Consider the following 25,970-nt stretch of genomic DNA (forward strand, 5'->3'; position numbering starts at 1 on the left):
TCGGCTTCTATGGGAGCTATCGGGAAAATTCCAACGGTTTTGTCTTAGTTTCGTCGTTTTGAATCCATCGAGACCATCCGCAAGGTCGTAGCTCTTCTAATAGCTGAGATATGGCATTTTTGATGCCCATTTTTGGCCTCAAAAACGGACGTCGAAAACGACTTTTTCAGGATTTTCAAAGTGCTCTCATTCCCTTAATTCTACTCGGATCCTGTTATAACCCGGTGTTTTCGTAATCTAGGTGACCCAAATAAGTCGCTGGTATACTTAGTTTGATTTCGAAAAAAATCAATTTTTGGTGAAAAAATTCGATACGGGGGGGTATACCCGAAAAATGAAAAAACCCAAACTTTGAAGGTCGATATCTCGGCTTCTATGGGAGCTATCAGGAAAATTCCAACGGTTTTGTTTTAGTTTCGTCGTTTTGAATCCAACGAGACCATCCGCAAGGTCGTAGCTCTTCTAATAGCTGAGATATGGCATTTTTGATGCCCATTTTTGGTCTCAAAAACGGACGTCGAAAACGACTTTTTCAGGATTTTCAAAGTGCTCTCATTCCCTTAATTCTACTCGAATCCTGTTATAACCCGGTGTTTTCGAAATCTAGGTGACCCAAATAAGTCGCTGGTATACTTAGTTTGATTTCGAAAAAAATCAATTTTTGGTGAAAAAATTCGATACGGGGGGATATACCCGAAAAATGAAAAATTCCAAAGTTTGAAGGTCGATATCTCGGCTTCTATGGAAGCTATCGGGAAAATTCCAACGGTTTTGTCTTAGTTTCGTCGTTTTGAATCCAACGAGACCATCCGCAAGGTCGTAGCTCTTCTAATAGCTGAGATATGGCATTTTTGATGCCCATTTTTGGCCTCAAAAACGGACGTCGAAAACGACTTTTTCAGGATTTTCAAAGTGCTCTCATTCCCTTAATTCTACTCGGATCCTGTTATAACCCGGTGTTTTCGTAATCTAGGTGACCCAAATAAGTCGCTGGTATACTTAGTTTGATTTCGAAAAAAATCAATTTTTGGTGAAAAAATTCGATACGGGGGGGTATACCCGAAAAATGAAAAATTCGAAAGTTTGAAGGTCGATATCTCGGCTTCTATGGGAGCTATCGGGAAAATTCCAACGGTTTTGTCTTAGTTTTGTCGTTTTGAATCCAACGAGACCATCCGCAAGGTCGTAGCTCTTCTAATAGCTGAGATATGGCATTTTTGATGCCCATTTTTGGCCTCAAAAACGGACGTCGAAAACGACTTTTTCAGGATTTTCAAAGTGCTCTCATTCCCTTAATTCTACTCGGATCCTGTTATAACCCGGTGTTTTCGTAATCTAGGTGACCCAAATAAGTCGCTGGTATACTTAGTTTGATTTCGAAAAAAATCAATTTTTGGTGAAAAAATTCGATACGGGGGGGTATACCCGAAAAATGAAAAATTCCAAAGTTTGAAGGTCGATATCTCGGCTTCTATGGGAGCTATCGAGAAAATTCCAACGGTTTTGTCTTAGTTTCGTCGTTTTGAATCCAACGAGACCATCCGCAAGGTCGTAGCTCTTCTAATAGCTGAGATATGGCATTTTTGATGCCCATTTTTGGCCTCAAAAACGGACGTCGAAAACGACTTTTTCAGGATTTTCAAAGTGCTCTCATTCCCTTAATTCTACTCGGATCCTGTTATAACCCGGTGTTTTCGTAATCTAGGTGACCCAAATAAGACGCTGGTATACTTAGTTTGATTTCGAAAAAAATCAATTTTTGGTGAAAAAATTCGATACGGGGGGGTATACCCGAAAAATGAAAAATTCCAAAGTTTGAAGGTCGATATCTCGGCTTCTATGGGAGCTATCGGGAAAATTCCAACGGTTTTGTCTTAGTTTCGTCGTTTTGAATCCAACGAGACCATCCGCAAGGTCGTAGCTCTTATAATAGCTGAGATATGGCATTTTTGATGCCCATTTTTGGCCTCAAAAACGGACGTCGAAAACGACTTTTTTCGAATTTTCAAAGTGCTCTCATTCATTTAGTTCTGCTCGAATCGACGCTACTCTCTCATTTTGCAATTTTTAGATAGGTAATTTTTGGCATATTAACTTCTTGTGACGAGTTCTACAAGATGTTAAAATAAATTATTTCCTTTTTCCTTGGATCGTATCTAAATCTGGGGGATCTCTAACATATTCCGAAACATCATTTATAATTTAAAAGTAAAATATAGATAGACAATTATGTTCTATAATATGGTATTTAATATGCAATTCAAAATTTAACCCATACATACTGTATGAAGACTGCTAAGCCGAATTAATAAAATTTTAATCATGTTGTAACCATATATAAATACATATTTTATAAACAAGAATTACTTCCAAGTAACCTATTTATTAATTTGAGCAATTTCATTTATTTACCCAGATACAGGCATGAAGGTACACTCTATAACCCTAATACTGTTTTCGTAGTTTTTTAAAATATGTTTTTTTAGGTTTATCCAAAATGCGAACACTTAAAAATATCAATGATCTTTTCATCTTTACTCGGCATCTTTCCTTCAGAGTTTATGTTTGAAGACAACCACACGTTTCAAAAAATTTACATAATTTTCTCTCACTCTATCCTTAGTTACTACATCTTTTTTATAGCGACAGCATATATAAAGTTATATTTGATTGTGAACGAGGATGGATTAAAGCTTGACGCCATATCTGCTAATTTGTGTATAACTTTAATTTATACGATTACAGTCACTAGGCAGTTTATCATGAAGCTGAGCCCTGGATTTAAAGCTATCGTTAGGCAAATAATTGATGGGGAAAAATATATAAGTGATTTTGAAAACGCTGAGGTATGTCTTATTAATATTATTGTTATAACACTATATTCTCGTACGTATTTTTTAAGATGAAGAAAATCTACAAGAAGTGCACAGAAGACACAAAAAATAAAACCAAATATTATCTTTATATTCTTTTTGCCATAACAATGCAGTACATAATTCGTCCAACAATTGTTCCGCCATTATTATATCACAGAGGCAATCAGACTGTTGTTGTTAAGCCACTGCCTTTATCATCGTGGTTTCCTTTTGATGAACAACATTATTATTTAGTACGAAAATCGTTTTCATAATAAAAAAATCATTTTACTTTATCTACATAGTACCCTTTTTTCAGGAGGCTTATATGTGGCATGTCCTAGATAGCTTAGTAGGAGCATCATTTGTAACCTATACTGACATATTTATGTTTAACTTAATTACTTATCCTAGTGGTCAGCTAACAATGCTTCAGCATCTTTTAAGAAATTTTGAAGATTATAAAAAATCTTATAGAGAAACTAGACGCTTAGAGAACGATGATTCGGCAGCCATTATGGCATTTGTGAATTTAATAGATAGACATAAGAGGATTATTCAGTGAGATTTTAATATTTGCCGAATTCTTGTCAAATATATAAATAACTTCTTTTAGATACATGGATAATTATAATAAAACAATGGGCACTTTAATGGTATTTGACTTTTTGCAAAGTTCTCTGCAAATAGCATCTATATTGACTCAGGTCTTAGGGGTAATAATTATTATGATGCTGAAAATAACCCAAAAATTATTTATTGCATTTTTTAGAACGAATTAACCTGGATTTTATTGGTTTTTGTGGGAACTTTCTTTCTTGGAATGATATTGAGGCTAATAATTTATTATTATTATGCTAATGAAGTTATATTTTTGGTGAGTAATGCTATTAATAAATAGCGTATCATTTAGTTCATAGTTAGATTTATTGAACATAAACTACCTTAAATAAATATAAGCTTAAAAATAAGAAAAAGTGTGGCCAATAAAGAACCTAACGAAGCTTGCAAGACCTAAGGTAACAGTAAGATTACCATGGAAGACTACCACATTTTTTATCTATACGTATTGTTTTGTCTATACGTATTCGGGCTTCCCAATATTTCCTAGTCACAAACACTGTTCTTCCTGCTGACAAAAAGAAATAGAATATTAACAAACCTGTAAACTCAAACAACCCCGAATCGACGAAAGTACTTTTAATTTTCAAAAAAAAAGGATAAAACTCACAAAATAAGAATAGCTAAATTATTAATGACTATGTATGAATCATCTGGATAGAAAAAAAAATTTGAAGCACATATAGCACACAGAGATATCGCATTTTTGGAGCCCAAACGAGCATATTTTACGTTATTTGTATGCAATATCTATTTTTTAGAGCCAAGGCTTAGCTTTAGCAGTTTGGGAGAGTACCTGGTATAAACAATGCAGTAAAGTAAAGTTTATGATGTTATTCTTTATAATGCGTGCTCAAAAACCTTTACAATTTCATATTGGATCATTTAGCACTATGTCTTTGGAATCGTTTATTACGGTTAGTTATATTGGAAAAATAATTCTATTGCCTTAAATTATCATACATCATTTTAGATATTGAGAGCTACTTATTCATATATAATGCTTATGTATAGCAGCAATAGTAAGAAATGAATGGAAACTTGAAAACTGGACTGGATCAAGGAAATGTTATGAAGAACGTATTCACAAATGTATTCACTAAAATATAAGCAATTTTTGAAAGTATTGGAATTTTTATTTTCTTGTGTCTTTTATTATCTCTTAAGTTTAGGTTCATATAAACTTAATGTCCAAGAATTCCTTTAATAAGCTAGGTACTTGATTTATTGCAATCCATACATCATCAGAGAAAACACAGCAAAGTGTAGAAATGCTATAAGTCCAGAAGAAAGATTAACTCTGTATATAATTTTTAATACAAGGTAAACTAGTAAGCGGCAACACCATATTACAGCGTTTTTTCGTGTATTAGATGTGAATTAAAACAATCAGAAATAGTCAATTTATTTACACACTTACGCCACTAAACACCATCACTGACAACTACTAGACATATTTATGTATAAATATTTATGTGTGATTTAAATCTCGCGCCAATATTCCGAACTTTACTTAACTGAATTGACTCCAAGCGGCGACGCGGTTCCTTATATACTCGGCTGACCTTCGAGAAATTGTATCATTTCGGAATAACGGACAATCAGGTGGTTTCTCGGTGTAAAAATTGTGGATTTTGGAGTTAGTGGATCGGATTTTTCTTTACATATTGGAAAATATCGAGTATCGAGTTACTATGTGTGAACCAAAAATTGTATATACAGCACCATAATTGTCAGGTAACTGGAAAAACTTACATTGACCAGAACTAACTAGTAATCAATGCACTGCCGCATTGCTTACAACCATTAATTGTTGTTAAAAAAAACGCTGAGTGATAATAAACCAGTATTTATTTAAAAAAAAAAGCAACCGAAACATTTGCAAAGACTTATTTATTAAAAAAACGTAATAAGGCTTTTATATTGTTATCAGTTATTTGACTTTTATACACAGCTAGTATAAATTATATTTCAAGCCTCGTTCTTCAAGATTACACATAACGTAGTACTATGTCTTCTAGCCGGTGACGCCACGAATTCAAAGCCTAAAAGAAAAAAACACAACACTCAGTCCCTCCCCGCGCCGCCCGTCGGCCGATATATGCCAATCGTTGTACCTAAATATTCATAACTGTGTTTCGCTACAAGTGTATTTAGGACAGATAAAGAGTTTATGCGGTGTCGTTTTGTTGTCGTGTTTTATTGAAGTGTAAAAATGGGAAGACTATTAACAGCAAAGCGATCTACAAGTAGATCTAATAATATGCTTAAAAGAATTAAACGATTAGAAACGTTATTAAAATCAAGTCAACCAGTGCATCGTTTTCGTCGTCTCAGTGCCGAACAGTCAGGAATGCAGGCTGATTATTTAGAAGGTCCGTTGTAATTTTATTTCTTATAGGATCCCTCCACTTGGTTTTACAATGGATTAGTTATAAAGGCTATGTAATGATCAAAAATAAGAGGTATTGTTTGTGTTATGAGTTATGAGTCCATTCCGAAGGTGGAACGTAACAGAAATATTATACTCTATTTCAGAAGTGTATAGAGCAATAAACTGGGGAATTCCGTTCTGTTTGGCTACATTTCGTGGTAGTTCATAGGCGCAGGTACTTATAATATTTATGAATTTAATTTTCACGGATTAAATGCCTTTATTTTGAAAGAGATTAAATACTAAATAAATACTTTTAATCCTTTTGTATAGGTACCTATCTTTTAACGCTTTGTAACATGCAAAAATGGGGTCAGGTAATATATACAGACTATAAATACTTTTAAATCATATTTTAAACGTTAGTAGTCACTGCTACGCTGTAGTGTAATCACAATATTATTATCCCAATATTTAAAAAATGGAGGTATTCAGTCCAACAAAAAGATGTACTAAAAATCGCTGAGTGAAAAAGTTATTATTTTAAATGTACATGATTGCATAAAACACGATTACCCTAGTTTTACTGTGCAAGAAATTGTTGAAAAATGTTTTCGAATGAGTGGAATTGGAAAGTCCACCATTTTCAAATTGTTGCGGGAAAGAAAAGTAGCAGGTCAAGTGGAATCTCCCAAGCAAAAGCCAGGACGACCTACAAAAGTCCTTGATGAAAATGCTAAATGTATAATTCGAAGAAAAGTTCACTCTTTTTATTTTAAAAAGGAAATACCCACCCTAGACAAAATTTTAATGGAGCTTGGCCGAGATGACAGTATTCCGTTGATAAGTAGAAAACTTTTATGGAAAACTTTAAAAAATATGGATTTTGCCTGGGAAAAGCATAACCGCAAAGCACTTTTACTGGAGAGCGACGAAATTGTTTGTTGGAGACGACAATACTTGAGAAGTATCAAGCAGTACCGCAGGGAGCAAAAGAAAGTTTTTTATCTTGATGAGACGTGGATTAACGAAGGTTATATAGTCCAAAAAATGTGGCAAGACAAAAATATAACCAGTGCTCGCCAAGCTTTCATAGAAGGCCTGTCTACGGGTATTCAAGTACCTTCGGGAAAAGGAAAAAGACTTATAATCACACATATTGGAAGCGAAGAGGGATTTTTAAAAGAAGGTCTGCTAACCTTTGAGTCGACTCGCACAGGAGATTACCATGAAGACATGAACTCAGACGTTTTCGAGGACTATTTTGGTGAAATGATAACATTTCTTCCGGCTAATTCGGTGGTGGTTATGGATAACGCAAGCTATCATTCACGGCGAATAGAGAAGACGCCAACTTCAAGTTGGAGAAAGCAAGAAATTATCGATTGGCTGACTGCAAAAGGTATAGCGTTTGAAGCAAATTTGATAAAAAAAGAACTGCTGGCAATAGCAAACTTACACAAAACTCGTTTCATGAAATACGCCGTGGAAGATATAGCCGAAAAATATAATATAACTGTACTGCGCTTACCGCCATATCATTGCGAACTAAATCCTATAGAACTGATATGGGCGCAGGTAAAAGGATTTGTAGCAAGACAAAACACGACTTTTAAAATGAAAGATGTTAAGCTACTGTTTGATCAAGCCATTACGGAAGCGACATCAGAGAATTGGCAAAAAGCAGTCCAGCATGTAATTAAGCAAGATGACAAAATGTGGGATCTTGACAACCTCATAGATCAGACAGTCGATCCTTTAATTATAATGTCAAGAGGTGATGACAGTTCGTCAGATGACGAAGAAGACTACAATCTATTATAATTTAAAATTGTTATACACTGTTCAAAAAGTGCCAGATCCAAAAGTGACATTTTCAACTGTTTTACTCTACATATTATGTTCAATAAATTTGTGAAAAAAATATATTATTCCATTTAAACAAAAGTAACTTTCTAAAATAAAATAGCATTTAAGTACATTAATTATAAGGTAAAAAACAAGTCCCAGTTGCACGCCTTTGGCGAACCATTTTCAATGTTTATCAGTGGGTAACAATGGGCAAAACTCATAAATTGACCCAAAACCGGGTGGCACTACCTGCAATCAACGAAAAGAAAGAATTTTACATTGAAACTAATACCCAACTAAGGTAGTGGCATAAAATATTGGTGGATCACCAGGTACCACTTTTGCATACCTAATGAGGTTTTATTGCTCTACACACTTCTGAAATAGAGTATAAAATAAAAATCTTATTTCTCTTCTTTCTTAAATCTTTTAAAGGAAATTTTTTCGTTTGGAGTCCACTTTAAGGTGGGACGTAACGTACAAGAAATCCTTTTGAGATTTATAACATCCATACAATAATGTTATTTTACAATTTTATAGATAAAAACCTAGGCTTATACTTGAGGTAAGACATGGTAAAAATAACCTTGTTTTTTGGCGTTTCTTTTCTATTATATGGTGAATTAAAAAAGCTAAAATATTTAACAAATATCACAAGAAAAAACAAATTCCTAATAGATTCATGGAATTGTTTTTTTTTGCAGATTCAGACCCTGAAGATCTACTTCCATTGGCAACTTTGGCCACAGATGTTTCGCCTCAGAATAATGAAGAGGTTTTACAATGCCTAGGTGATGATCCAAGTAAACCAGTTTCTGATCAATTACAGTTTCATCCAGAGTTAGCATCTAGATGGAATATTTGGTTAGCTCAAGGCATATCACCAGAAATAAAGGGTACCTTAATAGAGAAATACCCATTGCAGGGCAGTTGCAACCTAGAACCACCCAAATTAAATCTAGAAATTAGTTCATCTTTAAGTGAGTCGGCTAAAAAACGAGATAGTCATTTTATAGACACTCAAAAGCTGTTAGGTACAGCCATGGCTCCTTTAGGATTGGTGATTTCCGAACTTTTACATAATAAGGAGGAGGGGGTGGACAGATTAGATATGTTGGACAAGTTATGCGATACTGCCAAAGTATTGGCAGAAATATTCCATTCACAGTCAGTGGCTCGAAAAGCTTTTATTTCCCCTGGGTTGGATAAAAATGTCCAAAAAATCCTGGACTCCAATATAATTGGAACTTACTTATTTGGTGAAAATTTAACACAAAAGATTGATGAAGCGAAGGCAATCCAAAAAGCAAGTCTTGCCCTAAAACCGAGTTTTTCTCAAAAAACTACAAATTACAACTCCAAAAAACAAAATAGTCAAAATAGCAGGAAGTTAAACTGGCGGAGCCCACCTGCACGGTATACAAATTACCAACAGGTGGGCCCCAAACCACAATCTCGAACTCAGCAGCCGAGAGCAGTAAGAAGCATCAGACCATCGACATATCCAAGAAGTCAACACGGCCGATTCCAGCAACAGCAGAGCAGAAGACAGTAATAGAAGGGATTCAGGTAACTACCAAAGCAGGAAGCTTAAAGAACTTTTTTATTAATTGGTGTCACATAACCAATGAACCTTTTGTTTTGTCCTGTATTCAAGGTTACGATATTCCTTTCGCTAGAAAGGTAAACCAACATTCTATTTCAAAAGAACAAAAATGGTCAAAACAAGAGTATCAAGATTTATTAATTGCATTGAATAAATTATTAGATATGAGGGCTATTGAGGCTTGTACCTCTGAGAAAGGCCAATTTATATCATCTTATTTTTTAGTTCCCAAACCGGATGGTACAAAACGGTTTATATTAAACTTAAAACAACTAAATAAATTTATTGATACTGACCATTTTAAAATGGAAGATATACGAACGGTTTCTAAATTATTATCCCAAGGTGATTTTTTAGGGTCTGTTGATCTTCAAGATGCATATTATTTGATACCTATTAGTAATAAGAGTAAAAAATTTTTAAGATTTTAGAGGTACATTATTTCAATTTTGCTGTTTACCATTTGGTTTATGCACTAGTCCTTATGTTTTTACAAAGGTTTTAAAACCGGTGATAAACCAACTAAGAAGTGATGGCTACGTTTCAACAGTATATCTTGATGACATTCTTTGTTTTGGCAATTCATATAAAAACTGTTTAGCTAACATTCAAGCAACAGTATCATTACTTGATAATTTAGGTTTTCTTATAAACTACAAAAAGAGTTCTCTAATTCCTCAAACAACCTGTACTTTTTTGGGATTCATTATAGACTCCGTTAAATTTTCATTAAAATTACCTCCAGAAAAAATTTGTAGATTGTTGACTTTTTTAAAAAAATTCTCAAATAAATTTTCTTGTAGAATTAGAGAATTCGCTTGTTTAGTAGGGCATTTAGTATCAAGTTGTCCTGCCGTAGCTTATGGATGGATTTATAGTAAACGTTTTGAAAGAGAAAAGTTTTTAGCGCTTATTCTTAGTAATGGAAATTATGACCACCAAATGATTCTTTCGCAAGATTTAAAAGAAGACTTTCTTTGGTGGATATCTCATTTGCCACATTCATATAACCCAATCAGGAGATTTCAATTCAAATTGGAGATCTTTTCAGATGCATCTTTATCTGGTTGGGGACTTGCTTGTAATAAGGAAAAAGCAGCGGGGTTTTGGACGAACGAAGAAAGTCAATTTCATATAAATTATTTGGAACTTTTAGCTGCTTTCATTGGGTTAAAATCTTTTGCAAAAAATTTGAGAAACTGTGAAATTCTCCTTAGATTAGATAATACCACCGCAATTTCATACATAAATAGAATGGGGGGTGTTCAATTTCCTCGTTTAAATTCTTTATCAAGGTTAATTTGGCAATGGTGTGAACACCGCAGTATTTGGCTTTATGCATCATATATTCCATCGAAGGAAAATTATATGGCAGATGAACAATCTAGAAATAAAGAAATAAATACAGAATGGGAATTAGCAGATTGGGCTTTCATAAAAATTGTTAAAAAATTTGGTGAACCGCAAATTGACATTTTTGCATCAAGGGTAAACAAAAAATGCAATGTATATATTTCATGGAATAGAGATCCTGATTCATTAACAATAGATGCCTTCACTGTGTCCTGGAGCAAGTTGTTCTTTTATGCCTTTCCACCTTTTTCCTTAGTTCTTAGAGTGTTGAAGAAAATAATATTGGATAAATCAGAAGGCATCTTGGTGGTACCTTTGTGGACTGCGCAACCCTGGTATCCTGTATTTACTTCTTTACTTCTAGAAGACCCCATTATTTTTACACCTGACTTTAGTTTGTTACTTTCTCCTTGTAGGACAATATGCCATCCATTGTCAGCCAAACTTACACTGGTTGCAGGACATGTATCAGGGAAGCTTATTCCTTAAAGAATCTACCAGAGTCATCGTACGATATTTTATTAGCATCTTTATCTAATAACACAATAAAACAATACGATTCAGCGCTTAAACAATGGTGGCAATTTTGCTTCACTAATAAGTTATGTCCTTTTAAATTTACAGTTAATAATTTGTTAAGCTTCCTTAGTTTTAAATATAATGAAGGTGCTTCCTACGGCTCACTAAATACCATGAGAGCGGCAATTTCTTTAATTTCTTTTAACAGTGATACTTGTAAAAACCAGATAGTAACTAGATTTTTTAAGGGAGTTTTTCCAAAGAGACCTCTAAAACCAAAATACCAAAAGACATGGGATGTTTCAATTGTTCTTAACTTTATCAAGACTTATTTTCCACTTAATACGTTAACCTTAAAGAAATTAACTGAAAAATTACTAATTTTATTAGCTCTCATTACAGCACATAGGGCATAAACGTAAGCTATCATAAATATCGACAATATAAAAATTTTTCCATCAAAGATTGAAATAATGATACCTAACATCATTAAAACTTCAGGCCCTGGTAAATTCCAACCACTTCTGGTATTACCGTTTTTTCGGGAAAACCCGGAACTTTGTGTAGCAAGCACCCTCATACATTATTTGGAACGCACAAAAAATTTGCGGGATAGTATAAAAAGGTTATTTATTTCTTTCAAAAAACCACATAAAGCAGTGGTAAGACAAACCATCAGTAGATGGATTAAATATGTTCTTCAGTCAAGTGGAGTAGACACATCACAATATACTGCTCATAGTGTAAGACATGCTGCTACCTCAAAAGCATTTAAGAAAGGCATATCCTTAGATATTATTAGATCCACCGCAGGCTGGACAAAGTCTTCCTCAGTTTTCGCAAAATTTTATAATAAACCTATTACAGGGGGAGAAGAAAATTTTGCTTATTCTGTTTTAAATGAATAAAAGTAAAAATAAGGTACCTAGTTACTTAAGTTAAATAGTAGATATTAAGGTTTGTTCAATTAGTTATTCGGTAGTTGTTCTATGTAATATTACATATTATTTTTATACATACTTGTTTGATTTTTACATTTGCTGATGTTGTTTGTTTATTGATTTATCTGTCTTTACGTAGAAACTTATAATTGAATAAAAATGCATTTTGCTTTAAACATCTACGTTATGTGTAATCTTGAAGAACGAGGCTTGAAATATAATTAAATGATCAAACGAACTTACCTTAAGTGAAGTTCGATCATAATTATATGAAAGCCTCGTTCGAAAGATTACACCCCACCCTTATTTCTTTCGAATTATAAATGATAATATCCCTTACCCAATGGCATTTTTATTAGCTTTAAACGTTATGAATATTTAGGTACAACGATTGGCATATATCGGCCGACTGGCGGCGCGGGGAGGGTCTGAGTGTTGTGTTTTTTTCTTTTAGGCTTTGAATTCGTGGCGTCACCGGCTAGAAGACATAGTACTACGTTATGTGTAATCTTGAAGAACGAAGCTTGAAATATAATTATGATCAAACTTCACTTAAGGTAAGTTCGTTTGATCATTTAATTATATTTAGTATATAGGGTAACGTAGGTATCTAATACTTGATAATAATTACATTAATTATGCACATTTTATTTTACAGGCCTATCTTAATCGCTTACAATAATTTATATAATTTCTCGTGCTAAACTAAGTTTACCGATAAAAAATATATACAGGCATACTTTCTAGAGGCCGAGTCAAAGCTTTTTAGCTTTAGCAGTATTTTAATACAATATTTCTAACAAAATAGCTTATGAGCTCTTTAATAATTTTTCAACATCTTTAAATATCTTAGATACATGCGCATTTGTATTTACAAAAACAACACAAGAATTCATAATCATTTATCTATTAGTACTACGCACTACAACTAATAAACGATAAAAAAATAAACTTTTGATCTTTATATTTTAAAGAAAATCTGTTATATGCGTTATTTGACTGCTCATTAAAAGACTTTGAGTAATTTAATCAATTTTAATTTCCATACAGATGTGAATGTAGACTACCCAGTACGTATTAATTATTTCAAGTAACCTTTGCTCATGTTTGTTCTTTTAAGATAAAAAATTGTTAAGCTCCATCCAAGGCATTCTCATGTTTTTTTTTTTATAAATTTCAGAACTTCATCAGATATATACATTGCGAACTAGCCATTGTTATATACCCAGTGAGCATTTTGGAGTTGAATTTTAGTAACGCTTCCGTTATCGTGTCATTTTCCGGTGTCAAAATACACACAATGTTTCGAAACGTCAACTGACATGTAAATGCTATGTGTCGGAAATGGAGCACCATGACACCAAACATTTGTGAAACAATTCAGGCATAATGTGTGTTAGCTGCGTCATTTTGGTGTCTTTTTAGATACACAATTCCTACACAAATACTAACACAATACCTCTTATATGAATAATAATAATAATCCGGAATTATTTCTTCTCAGATATCACCTCAAAGCTGCCATGACAATAAATAATTAATATTTTCAACTTAGGAAGTCCAAAATTTTATTACGATTGAAATTGTATCCTGCAGGTTTTTATCCCACGATTATTAGCAATGCGCCCTTAAAAAAATCTTTATTAGCTAAAAAAATACTTTTGTTCGTATTATTTAATGTAAATTTTTATTTTTTTATTTTGTAATAAACGTTTTAAAACAAATCTATTTAGAATTGTGTTTCGTAATATTAATGAAAATCATCATTTTAAATAGTAATATTATTAATAGTAATTAATAATATTACTATTAATTTTTAATAGTAATATAGTTAAATAGTACTAAATTACCTATACACCTGGATATAGTCACCTGGACTATAAGAGATTTCTAAAAATTCGTGCATAATTCAAACTTCAAATTAAACGCCATTTAAACAAAGGTTATTTTGGTCAACTGCTTAATTACACAAAGTATTTATGAATATGTCAATAACATTGCATGTTGATGAGTAATATCTGTTGCAGTAAAAAATTACAAAATAAAAATTATTAGTCAATAGTTATACTAATATCGTCATACTAAAATATATCATTGCTAAATTGTATGCAAATTTGATATTTAAATTGTCAGTTTTGAGAAGCGGTCACGTAGGATTTTTTCACATTATAAATGCCTAAATATTAGCAAGCCGCTAAGTTTTTTGAAACCAAACTATCTGTTTTTAATCTGTTAAGAAATAGTTTATGTATCATATATTGGTTCAACTAATGTTATATATACTAATAGGATTTTTTTATTTTATTCAAAGCTGTTACCCTTTAATGTTTGTCCAAATGAACCAGACAAGTAAATTACTAATAATTTTTTTTAATTGCCTTTGTTCTATACATTATTCTAAAAATGTGAAGCACATTAACCAATGCAACGAAATTTTTTTTTACTAAAAAAACATACTGCCTAATATTTACTTAATTATTACATTATCGGCATAGGCCATCGTCACTTTCACTAGCACACACTATATGGGGATCGGCCAGGAACAGTCTGCCACTTTCGCAGGCGCACAGCTGGAAAACGTCAAAATGCCGAGTGCTCGTTGGTCGATCCGTCACTTTTGCGGTGGGAATTTGCGGCACGATAATTGACGAAGCCTGCAACCGAATTGCCCCGACCTCGCTTTGGAAAGTTATGTCGTTTTGGGCAAAAGTGTTGATTGCTCCACCTTTGGATTCGAGCTTCAGCTCTTTTGGTGCTTCAATCTGAAGGCTTCGCGTTGGTGATTCGAGCCTAAATAACAAACAGTGATTAGTATATTCATAAATAGCTAATAAGCTAATTTTTAGAATGATATTTTTGAAAATACTCATATATGCTAAAAGTTGTCTAACCAAAAATATAATTTAGGTACCGTACATAGAACATTGAAAGGCTAGAATTAGCATTGCCATGGAACTATGGGCAGTTTGTTTCCTTGCAACATCTCTGATGCAATGATGCTTATGTAGAAATGGCAAAAAAAACACACTTTATAATATCATAAAAATTTGTCACAGGCATAAAACAATACTATTCCTCTTTAATAAAATTTTAATAATAAATAAAAGCTTTTTTGTCATAAAATATGATAAAATACTCTATAAAGAAGTCAACATTCAAAGTTAAATAAAATATTTAAATAACGTCCCTATAGTAAAGAAAAAGGCAACAACATCGCAACGCCGCTCGGTCGCATTGTTAATTCCATTGACACAGGTAATCTTTACCAGTGACGTCGTCAAAAAATATTTACATGATAAATATTTATTTAAGCAAGGGGAAACATTTTCAGAGTATAATACCATCCCCATCTAACATTCCTTGTTATTGGACAAACCTGCGTTTATAGATTTTAATGAGGTTCGATCAAACGCCCCTTCAATGCCTATAAAGGCTACAAGGACAATTTCTTTTTTATCATTTGCGGCTTCTATTTTTGCTACTAGGTGATGTAAGATCTGGGTAATTGGTAGGCATTTTCTTTTTTATGTAGTGGCTTTTTTTGAAGAGAACTTTCCCTAACATGTCTTTCAATCAGTTTTTTAATTGTTCTAATTACGCTAGATGTGACAGTAACTCGCCTGTATCGGTAATAGGATGTTTGTCCTGTTAGATTATTTGCCCTGCTGCAGAAGAGCTGGGATGATTTTATCTGGTCCTGCTGCTTTGTATGCTTCAAAAGTCTATCGCCCATTCTAGTTATGCATAGTTTCTCATTACTTTTACAACTTCCCAACTTCCCTTCTTGCCCTGGTGTTTTGGTAACTTTCATTTGAATTTTTTTAATAAGGCCGTTATATGCCTGTTTTTTGTTTTGTTTCAAAGGTGGACCATTCTCATCATATGAAGTTAGAATTGCCTCTTGGAGCTAACTAACGGCCAGCTCAATATCAGTATTATTGTTTATTTCGCTCATTGAATGCAGAACTAGTCCAAGTCCAATTTAGCTCAATTTGTGTTTTAAACCCTAAATGACACTATTAAAAACGCTCATAGATAAACAGTTTATAGGGGTTGAAAAGGCTGAATTTGGGTGCAGAACTAGCCTATTTAAGTTTTACGGCTATCCCCTCCATCGACACTTTCCACCTACTATCCTAACTGGAAACCTGTAATTTAATTCAGTGCAGAACAATCCTTCAGCATAGACGTATGTTAACTCGCTGCGTGGAGTGGACATAAGATAGTTCTGCATTTAAACCTTTGGAGTTTATTATTCTAAGTCCAAACATTTATGGACTTAAGTTAGTTCTGATTTATTTTGTATAATTTAAAGAGTGAATTTCTTTTTTTTGAAAAACTTGTACTCCTAAAATGAGTTCTAGAACTGTGAAAATGCTTCAATTATTAAAGGACAAAACGATTAAGGAGACTTTAAACACAGGTTAGTTGATAACATTTTTATTTTTTTTGTACTTTATAGTAAAAATTAATTTATTCTATAGATAAAATCTAAATTGTTGTGGCAGATTCATAGTTTGAAAACTATTATTTGAATATTTCGCCACAGTTGCATATAAAATATAAAAAAAATATTAAATTGTTCTTCATTTCAATAATTTTTTTATTTAATTATATTTTATATAGAACAATAGCAAAATACCCAAATAATAGTTTTAATCTATGTTATTTCAATATAAATTAATTTGGTAAACTTGCAAATTTAGATTTCAAAGATCAATCTAAACCTGCCACAGTCGTGATAGCAAAAAGCGAAAATAACGTGTCTCGGGGGATAGACTTCCAGTCCAGTCAAAAAACCACTAATGGAAAAAACATTATCAAAAAAGGTAAATTATTTTTTGTTCTAAATAAAATTTAATAAAAAAAAATTACAGTTATTGAAGAGGATATCTCTAATACTGACTTAAGTAGTATAGCTCAATTAATGGATAGGAGTGTTACACTACAACCTCCCGCTTTCTTAACTCCTTGGGAAACCTCTATTTATATGTCTGCACCTCAAGCTATTTCAAAACCACAAAATAAAATTCTTGCAGCTATACATTCTACAGTCTGTACTAACCAAGTGCCTTTACAATTAGGAACTGAAGAACAAAATAAGAACAGCGCATTGCCGGACTATTTACCACCTTTAAACGTTTTGTCGTGTGCAAGTACCAGTAGAAATATAGAAAATGATCGAAGTAGAAAAACAACTAAAGATCTGTGCATTTCAACATTAGAAAATGATATGTTTCTTTTTGAATCTGAAGAGGATCCTTTTGCATGCGATGAAGATTCTGATTATGAGCCGACCCAAAAAAAACAAGCAAATAATTTGTTGAGAACGTTGATACTTCGTCGAGCAGTGACGCGAGTTCTGAAAGCCAATTATCTCCTTTAAAGAAAAACACACGTAAACGACAGAGAAATCCAAGTAATTGGAGAAGGAATCAAATTAAAAAGCTACGAAATTTGGGAAAAGAATATACTAGCTGGAAAGGAAAAGTTCAAGCTGGAAGGCAACTTAAACCCGCGTGCATAAATTGTAGACAGAAATGCACTGAAAAAGTGACAGAAGAAGAGAGAAACCAAATTCATACCAACTATTGGAAGCTAGGAGATGTAAATAGGCAACGGGATTATATTTCGAAAAATGTGGAAATGAAAGAGAAGGCTAGAACACGAAAAAGAAAAGAAAACCAGAACGAAATAAGTAGTGTCGAAGAAGATACTACGAAAGAGGAAGAAAAGGAAAATTCTAAAGAAAGAAAAAGATCATATTCCTTTAAATACAGATTTTTGATAAGAGATAATAAGATTAGAGTATGTAAAACCTTTTTTTTAATACGTCATTAGGTATAAGTGCTCAAGTCGTAAAAACAGTATTTCAAAAAATGGGGACTACTGGTATCGCAGAAGTAAAGCTTGTAAAAACTCGAAAATCGATGATGTTATAAAGCAATCAGTAAGAGATCATATTAATTTATTTGAAACTGTACAAAGCCATTACTGTAGAAAAAATACGACTAAACGATTTTTACCAGCAACACTAAACATTTCCAAGATGTATGCCCTTTATCTCGAGTACTGTAATGAAAAACATCTCAAGCCACCAGCGACTGAAAGTATTTACCGATTGATTTTCAATAGTGAATTTAATTTTTCTTTTTTTTATTCCAAAAAAAGATTTGTGTGATCTTTGCAATAAGTATGACCAAAGTACAGTAGAAGAAAGAGATGAAGAGGAATATCAGCTACACATTAGAAACAAAGAGATTGCGAGGCAATTCAAAAACGCGGATAAGGAGAAAGCGAAATTAGACAATAATTTATGTGCAGCTGTTTTTGATCTAGAGCAAATTCTTCCTGTACCAAAATCTAATGTTGAGTTAACTTATTATAAACTCAAACTTTCTACATATAATTTTACGGTTTACAATATGGCTAATGGTGATGGATTTTGATATATGTGGTATGAGTTTATCGGAAAACGGGGATGCTCCGAAATAGGTAGCTGCCTAATGCAATTTATTAGCTTGAACGTACAACAAGGAAAAAAAGAATTTCTTTTATTCTGACAATTGTTCAGGTCAGAATAGAAACAGAGTTCTTTTTTCCATGTATAACTTTTTGGCCCATAAACATGGAATTGTCATCAGACATTCTATTATCATCAGACATACATTTTTAGAAAAATGTCACACAGAGACTGAAGGGGATTCGATGCACAATATAATTGAGAGGGTTTGAAAGTATATTCCTATATTTACCCCTGATCAGTGGTATACCCTAGTCCGGACCGCAAAAAAAAACCAAACCTTACAATGTAATTGAGATGGGCCAAGAAGATTTTTTTGATCTAAAAGCCCTTACCAAAGACACTGTTTTAAATTGGGATAGGAACGAAAACATTGATAAGGTATATTTTCCTAAAATTAAGGTAGTCAAAGCAAATAACAATTTACCAAACACAATTCTTTTTAAATATAATTATAATGAAGAATTTTAACCTAACACAAAAAGGAAGAAAAAAAATTGACATTGACCTTACCAAAGTTCAGTTGCCATGCCATGAAGATTTAATTCTGTTAACAAAAAAGAAATATGATCATCTCCAATTTTTGTGCAAAAAGAAAGTATCATCACTTTTACCATTTTCCAGTATTCGTCAAGAAAAAAAAGACGATGAAGATTCGGGATAAAATCTATAATAAGTGCTTTTTTCCAAAATGTTTTCAAAATGTTTTTTTTTTCAAAATGTAATTAAACAGCCGAATTTTTCTATAAAGTTTAAATAACATGTTTGATTACCTAGTTTGTATTTGTAGAAATATATTTTTTATTTTGTTTATTAAAAAAATCTTTGTTTTTTTATTGGCAAAACATAAGAATTTTATTTACTGTAGGCACTGTTTTTTACTTTTTTTATAATTTTTTTTGTAATCAGAACTAACCTAAGTCACATATTATTTTACTTAACTAAATCTTATAATTACATAGGATATTAGTAGTGAGAAATAAGGATTCTAAGTTATTAGATATATTATAAAACATAGTTTTTTCTTTTAAAATTAACGCGTAGTTAAACAAAAATTAAAAAAATCATCTCCTGTAAAATTACGATTTTGTGACTTAAAATAGTTCTGCATTCAATGAGCGATTTCTCTTTTGACATACTTGCATTTTATTAAGAAGCTTTTCCTGTATTCGTCCCATTTTCAAATAGTACTGACTACGGAACTGAAAAGTTTTGTACACATTTTTCCCAGACCAATATCGAACAACGGAAGGATTGCCTTTCCCATTTAATGAAAAAGAGAGAAAGATTTATATGAAAATAAAACATTTCGAAAAAAAATATTGATTTTCAGTAGCTTTTTCCATCATAGTTTCACAAAATTACATTCTTTGACATTAGTCTTCGGTAAATATCTTCTGAGTCATAGAGTATTTAAAACATTTCTACCTATGTTTTTTCCAAATTCTGGTAACTCTCCAGCATTCTTACTTGATCGTGTTGAATCCACTTCTAAAGCTCCATACATTAATTCACACACTACACATTATTTTACAGGATGCGTAATCTTTAATTCTCCAACCTGTATATTTTTTTGCTACAGCTGTCTAAATAAAAGTATGTAGTATAAGCTCTTCAAGTATTTGTGTTACATGTGTGCTGAGGCAAAAAACACTAGAATGAAATAAGGCTGATCCATTAAAATTTAATTCTTTATATTTATGCAATAGGTTCTTAATTGGAATTTATGCAATTAATTGTAATACATTGAACACAAAATATAACAGTGAACCTACAAGTTAAAAAAAACTGTTAAATACCTCAAATCGTGACCACTTTCTGCACGCACAAGTCTCGTTTGGATACCACCGCTAAATTTTGTGCCTCCCTCCCCTGTGACCCGCAGACTCTCTGCGCCTACTACGACTTCGTTTTTATCGGCTGAGAATAGGGGATACCCTCGGTCATCTAGAATTTGGAAGTGGCCGGACAGGCATTCGAAGTTGTCCAAGCCTGTATTGTTAATAATTTATTACAACATACTTAATCGATGGATCATAACTCACCTAGATGTATCCAACTGCTAGGATGTCCTCGGTTATCTCTAGACCTTAAGGTAATATTTCTACTAGATTCTATGAATAAGGGTTCTCCTGTTCTAGATCTAATTTGACTAGCTATTAAGTTTTCTAGTACATAAGCGTTGCCTTTCAGTCTTAGTCCGCCTTGAACTATTTCTAATTGACCCATTCCGTCCTAAAAAATACTTAAAATATAAAATACTTTATACGAAGTATTAAACGTAGCATACTTGTTGCGGATATAATTTAAATTATATTTAATTACGAAAGCCTTATGCTAAAGCGAAATAATATAATTTTCAGACCGAAATGCAATGCATTCTATAATCCAAGTTATTCTTTTCCCGACTTTTAATTAAAAAATAAATTTCTTTCTTATAACCTAAGCGCAGTTTTTTTTGTAATGTTACCGCCTTTAAAAAAGAAAGAGAAATAATACACACTTTTAGCAACCAACTCTCGGTCCTCCCGCGTTCATACAGTCTCAATTAACGGGGTTTTAATTGCGAATGATTAGAAAAAGTCGCGGATTCTTTTTGAGATTGCTGGGTTTGTGAGGACTATTCTTTATTATTATTTTTTTTTTGAACGGCACCGTCTTTAGATCGTGTCCTCGGGCTATAATTAGCAGACTTTGTCGTTGAGTCGCTTAATGCGGCTGTCTTTGAGACTGACTTGTGAGATATAGATAGTGGTGGCATAGGAACAAAGAAAGGGGATAGGGCGAGTAAATAGAAAATATGAAATATTGAAAATTACACCGGGTCAAGTCATACAATTATAGTCCTATGGTTGAAACTTTTGGTGTCTGACACTCAAATCACAGAAAAATTTTACCGCTAACTTAAACTCTTTATTTTATTCTCGACAGGTGTTTTGCAAAAAGGCTGAAGTTTATGCTAACCAAAAATGGCTAGAGTTACATACAAGCACATACACTTTTTAAAAAAACTCACAAAAAAAGATTTCTAAAAATCCTTCAGTAAAAAAGATTTCGCAGATTTAATTATTGCAACAATCTTGTTTCTTCCTTAGATAAATTCGAGTTACAACTTTCAAAGTCAATAATTTAATTTAATAACAATCGAAATTTAGATGCATACGAAAGTTTAGCAATATTGAAAAATCTATATACTCCTAATGGCTAAAATATTACACTAAACACATTATTGAAACAAACAGAAAGAGCTATAGGTTAGACTCTAGTTTAATGGATGGTGGGAACTGTCAATTATATCAGGTTAGGTTAAGAAAACTGTTAGGCTACGTACTTTCAAAAACATATCCCTCCTAGAATAATTTCTTGTACGGAGGTTACCAGACGTTATATTTTAGTTAATTTTTTAGTCACGGAAGCGATCCTACGTAAAATCTGAAGATGATTTTTAATATCAATAGGTGGCGTATATTGTTTATGATATTGTTTTATAATAATAGGTGCTAGTAGCAGCAGAATTAATAATATTTTTTTCGGCGAACCAGCAAGTTGTAGTATAGTTTAAAGTGTCTATTTTTAAGAAAGTATCGATCGATAATAGCTCTTAATTTTTTTTGATTTTTATAAATTTTGTGATTTCTGTGTACGAACACGTTAATTCAGTGTCATTATTTGTGAATAATTAGTGGTTGGTTTTGAAATTAGTTGTTATTTTGTTTAAAATCTGGCTTGGCAATATTAATAATCTCATTTTAAATATACGTAGCTCTGCTGAAAGATTTCGTATTTGTGCCAAGCATTTTCATCAATGACTAGAAATGATGTAATCAACTTGATTAATAAATTTGAATTTGAAGTAGGGGAGAGTGGAGGAATATCGACTACTTAAGCGCTACTGAGTTTTTTAAATTGAAGTATTTGTACAAATATGTCTAAAATGGTAAAATTGCTTTGTTACTTTATCTAGTAGAAGATTTTTCTATTGCTTTCGCAAATGAACAAATATTTTTTTCTAAGATGGGTTTTTGTAAACATGGAAAAAAATCGGGTAATTTCGACCGATAGGATAATATCAACCACAGTGTAGGGTAAAATCGACCAGGCAGTAATATTTTGGAATTCATTTTATTTTAACATTTAAACATTAATTTATACTGAGCAAAAGTCACAAATATATATACTGAAGCTTTTTCTGCGCTAGTACAGTCAGCATGAGCCCAGGTTGCACAAGAACGGCACCGCCACCAAATCTCATTATTGTATCCAAATTGTTCACAAATAGCGCAGATTTCATCAATTTCTTTGTCCTCTCTAACCGGGGTTTCCACTTTATTTGTAATTTTTCTTGTGACCTTCTTAATTTTGTCATTTCCCTCCTCCTTACCCGTAATTTTTTTTGTGATCTTTAATTTTTCATTTTCCTCCTTTTTTTGTTTTTTTAATGTCTTATTTTTGAGCTCTTCTTTTATGATGTTAATATTTGAGAATGTTGCCTTTTTCGCTGTAAAATTCTTCGTTGAAACACTGGAGGTGGACATAACTCGTGAAAGAAAGTATTTTCCAGTGTTCCTTTATTTTTCATCATCGCTTAGACTGTCTTCCGCAACTTCTTCCAAACTGAATTCAGAATCAGACGAATCCGATGACAATCTAGTATTACGTAAGGTATTCAATCTTCCTGGAACAGATCCACTTAATCCACTTGGAACTGGTTTTGGAGAAGGAGTCTTCTGTCTGAATTCTATGGGTTCTAAAATATTTTCTGATGTATTTTCCTGCAATGGTTAATCTCCTGGAGCCGTTGTACTTGGCGGATCATTATTATCTTCATAGATAGGTACAAAATCTTCCTCACAAAATGCATCACGATTGATGGGAAATATTCCGGTCGTTTTAAATCCGTTTAGAGCCTTCTCTATTGTGGTCACCCTATTGTAAGCATTCCCAAAAAGTTCGGCAATATCAGTGTCTTTTATTTTTTCATAATTTCTACTTTTCATGTACTTATCACATTCTTGGTAGTAAGCAGTTTTCAAGGACTTGAAGAAAGTTACGTCCAGAGGCTGTGTCCTGTGAGACGTGTGGGGTGGAAGCGATAGTAAATGAATGCCAGCATTACGACAAAAAGTGTAGGAAGCTAAAGAAGAATCAGTGGAATGGTTATCCAGTATTAAAAGAATAGGTTGCTCTGGAGTAGCATTAGCGAATTTCGCAAAATGTTGCAACCATTCGGTAAACAACTCTTTGGTAATCCATCCATATTTTGAGCATTTGTATATCGCGCCTGCCGGACCATTTTTTCCAAGCCATCTTTCATTCTCATTCTCTTAAAAATCAACATAGGCGGGATATATTGCCCGGACGCACTAAAACAGCACACAATCGTAGTATTTTGTGACCCCTTTCTCCGCTTGTTATCGCACCGACTTGCTTCTCTCCTTTTCTTCCCAATATGCGACCCGGATTGTGGACATTGGAAATACCAGTTTCGTCAACGTTATAGATGCGATGAACTTCAAAATGGTATTTTTCAAATAGTAACTCTAGATTATTTAAAAAAATATTCATTTCTTCTCTGTTGAATGTGGTAACTCTGCTAAGGCTAGTAACTTCTGGTTTGCGAAAACTAAGCTGCGGATAACGTCGCATAAATGAGTAGATCCAATCCTTGCCGCACATCCCGTTCTCCTTATTAGAAGGATGTTTAATTTTATTTGTCTCTGCATATTTAAAAACCAATGATCTTATGCTTTGAACTGTCAATCCATAAAATAATTTTGACATTTTAATGGACTTTATTGCTCTTTTTATGGAATCCTCCGTCCATGAGGAACGTCCAGTTTTTCGGACGTATGTTCGCGGCTTCTGAAATGAAATGCTGACATGTAGCTACCTAATGCTTGCATTTATTGCGCACTTTATTATATAAAATATAAATATATAATTAGGCCACAAATATTAGGCAGGGTAATATCGACCACTGCAGGGTAATATCGACCTGACATTAATAACCCAACTAAGCAACCAAAACCCAAAACTAATATAATCAAACTACAAAACTTTTGCACCTTTGTTTTTGTTTGGGATGATCCCCATCATAACATAACCTAAAACCTAATCCGCACTGGAATCGAGTCGAATCGTGGATGCTCGGAACGTTCCGCGTATACGTACGTGCAGTAAATTAGTCCCGTGGAGCAACGCAGAATAACGTACACCCGTAGCCCGAAATTCAAGCGAAACTAAGAAAATGAATGAAATACGCAGGCGCGGGATCCTTATGCACGTAGGATTTGCTGCACTTAAACTCTCTATTGCCTCATCAAGAATTGCACAAGATCCAGAGGCGGAAGGCTCAGCAGAGTCTCAAGCGCCTTAGTTGGCGCCGTCCGCATGAAACCCGTTATGCTGAGAAATGCAAGACGTTGGACTCTGTTCAGTTGAGCACGAATTTTCGCTTTCTCCGTATATGGCTACCAAACGATAGCCCCGTATGTGAGAAGAGGTCTCACAATGCGCGAGTAGATCTAGTGGAGGATCTTAGGAGACAGACCCCAGGCATTGCCGAAAGTCCGCCTGCAGGCCCATAGCGCGCAGGTGGCCTTCTTCATTCTGGTGTCTGCATTTTCGTGCCAGGAGAGTTTGGGATCCAACTTAATTCCCAGAAATCGAACTGTCCTGGAGTAATGCAGCTGCATGCCACCTAGAGATATAACAGGGGGCGTGCCAAAGTTACGTCTCCTCTTGAATAATAGGAGCTCTGCTTTTTTGGGGTTAATCCTGAGACCCTTTGAGTGGCACCATATGTCCACCATACGCAGGGCTCTCGTCATAGGGCCCCGCATTGAGATGGCGTCTTTCCCTGGGCATAGGATTACCAGATCATCAGCGTAGGCCTGTGTGTATAGGCCAACATTGTTTAAAAGATTTATCAGGCTGTCGACCACAAGGCACCACAAGGTAGAGGACAATACTCCTCCCTGCGGGCAGCCCCTAGCCGCCAACGTTTCGACAATCTCGTTGTTGAGCTGGGCAGATACATGACGTTTCGAGAGCATGGCCTCTATCCAGCTAACCAAACAGGGTTCTGAGCCGAGTTTAATTATCGAAACTAATAGGGATAATGATCCAATTCCTTATAGTCATTTGCATAGTTTAGATATTTTTGCTCTGTTAGTTATATCTTTGATATATAAGGCCACTTGTAAATAGTTTTAGTTTTACGAAACACGTATAAAGAATAAAATAAATAGTTTTGGTTAATGGTAAAACTGTTTTGTAACTTAATGCAGAAGTCAGCAAAAATGAAGAAAGGATCACAATTTAAAGT

The 25,970-nt window shown here is 33.5% G+C and overlaps 2 protein-coding genes across 2 annotated transcripts in view; one reads left to right on the top strand and one right to left on the bottom strand.

The window, feature by feature from the left end:
* The first annotated feature begins 2,424 nt into the window (after nucleotides 1–2,424).
* Nucleotides 2,425–4,509, top strand: LOC126738109 (odorant receptor 49b-like). Its single transcript, XM_050443259.1, has 7 exons — nucleotides 2,425–2,430; nucleotides 2,487–2,797; nucleotides 3,034–3,109; nucleotides 3,178–3,381; nucleotides 3,628–3,732; nucleotides 4,238–4,393; nucleotides 4,450–4,509. The coding sequence occupies exons 1-7, from the start codon at nucleotides 2,425–2,427 to the stop codon at nucleotides 4,507–4,509; spliced, it is 918 nt and encodes a 305-aa protein (XP_050299216.1).
* A 9,961-nt stretch (nucleotides 4,510–14,470) lies between these two features.
* Nucleotides 14,471–25,970, bottom strand: part of LOC126738141 (delta-sarcoglycan) — a 263,842-nt gene continuing 252,342 nt past the window's right edge. The window contains exons 4-6 of the mRNA XM_050443317.1: nucleotides 20,689–20,878; nucleotides 20,443–20,635; nucleotides 14,471–14,910 (exon numbers count right to left, since the gene is read on the bottom strand). Coding sequence (XP_050299274.1) covers nucleotides 14,604–14,910; nucleotides 20,443–20,635; nucleotides 20,689–20,878 — 690 coding nt within the window. The 3' untranslated portion in view covers nucleotides 14,471–14,603. The remainder of the gene's footprint in view (nucleotides 14,911–20,442; nucleotides 20,636–20,688; nucleotides 20,879–25,970) is intronic.

Source organism: Anthonomus grandis, chromosome 7 (assembly GCF_022605725.1).
Source record: "Anthonomus grandis grandis chromosome 7, icAntGran1.3, whole genome shotgun sequence".
Taxonomy (NCBI): domain Eukaryota; kingdom Metazoa; phylum Arthropoda; class Insecta; order Coleoptera; family Curculionidae; genus Anthonomus; species Anthonomus grandis.

Bases quoted from the DNA above. Each gene is read 5' to 3' on its own strand.
- LOC126738109 (XM_050443259.1), top strand. The intron at 2,798-3,033 runs GCAAATAATTGA...ATTATATCACAG, and splicing joins GGATTTAAAGCTATCGTTAG to AGGCAATCAGACTGTTGTTG. The intron at 3,733-4,237 runs GTGAGTAATGCT...TCTATTTTTTAG, and splicing joins CTAATGAAGTTATATTTTTG to AGCCAAGGCTTAGCTTTAGC.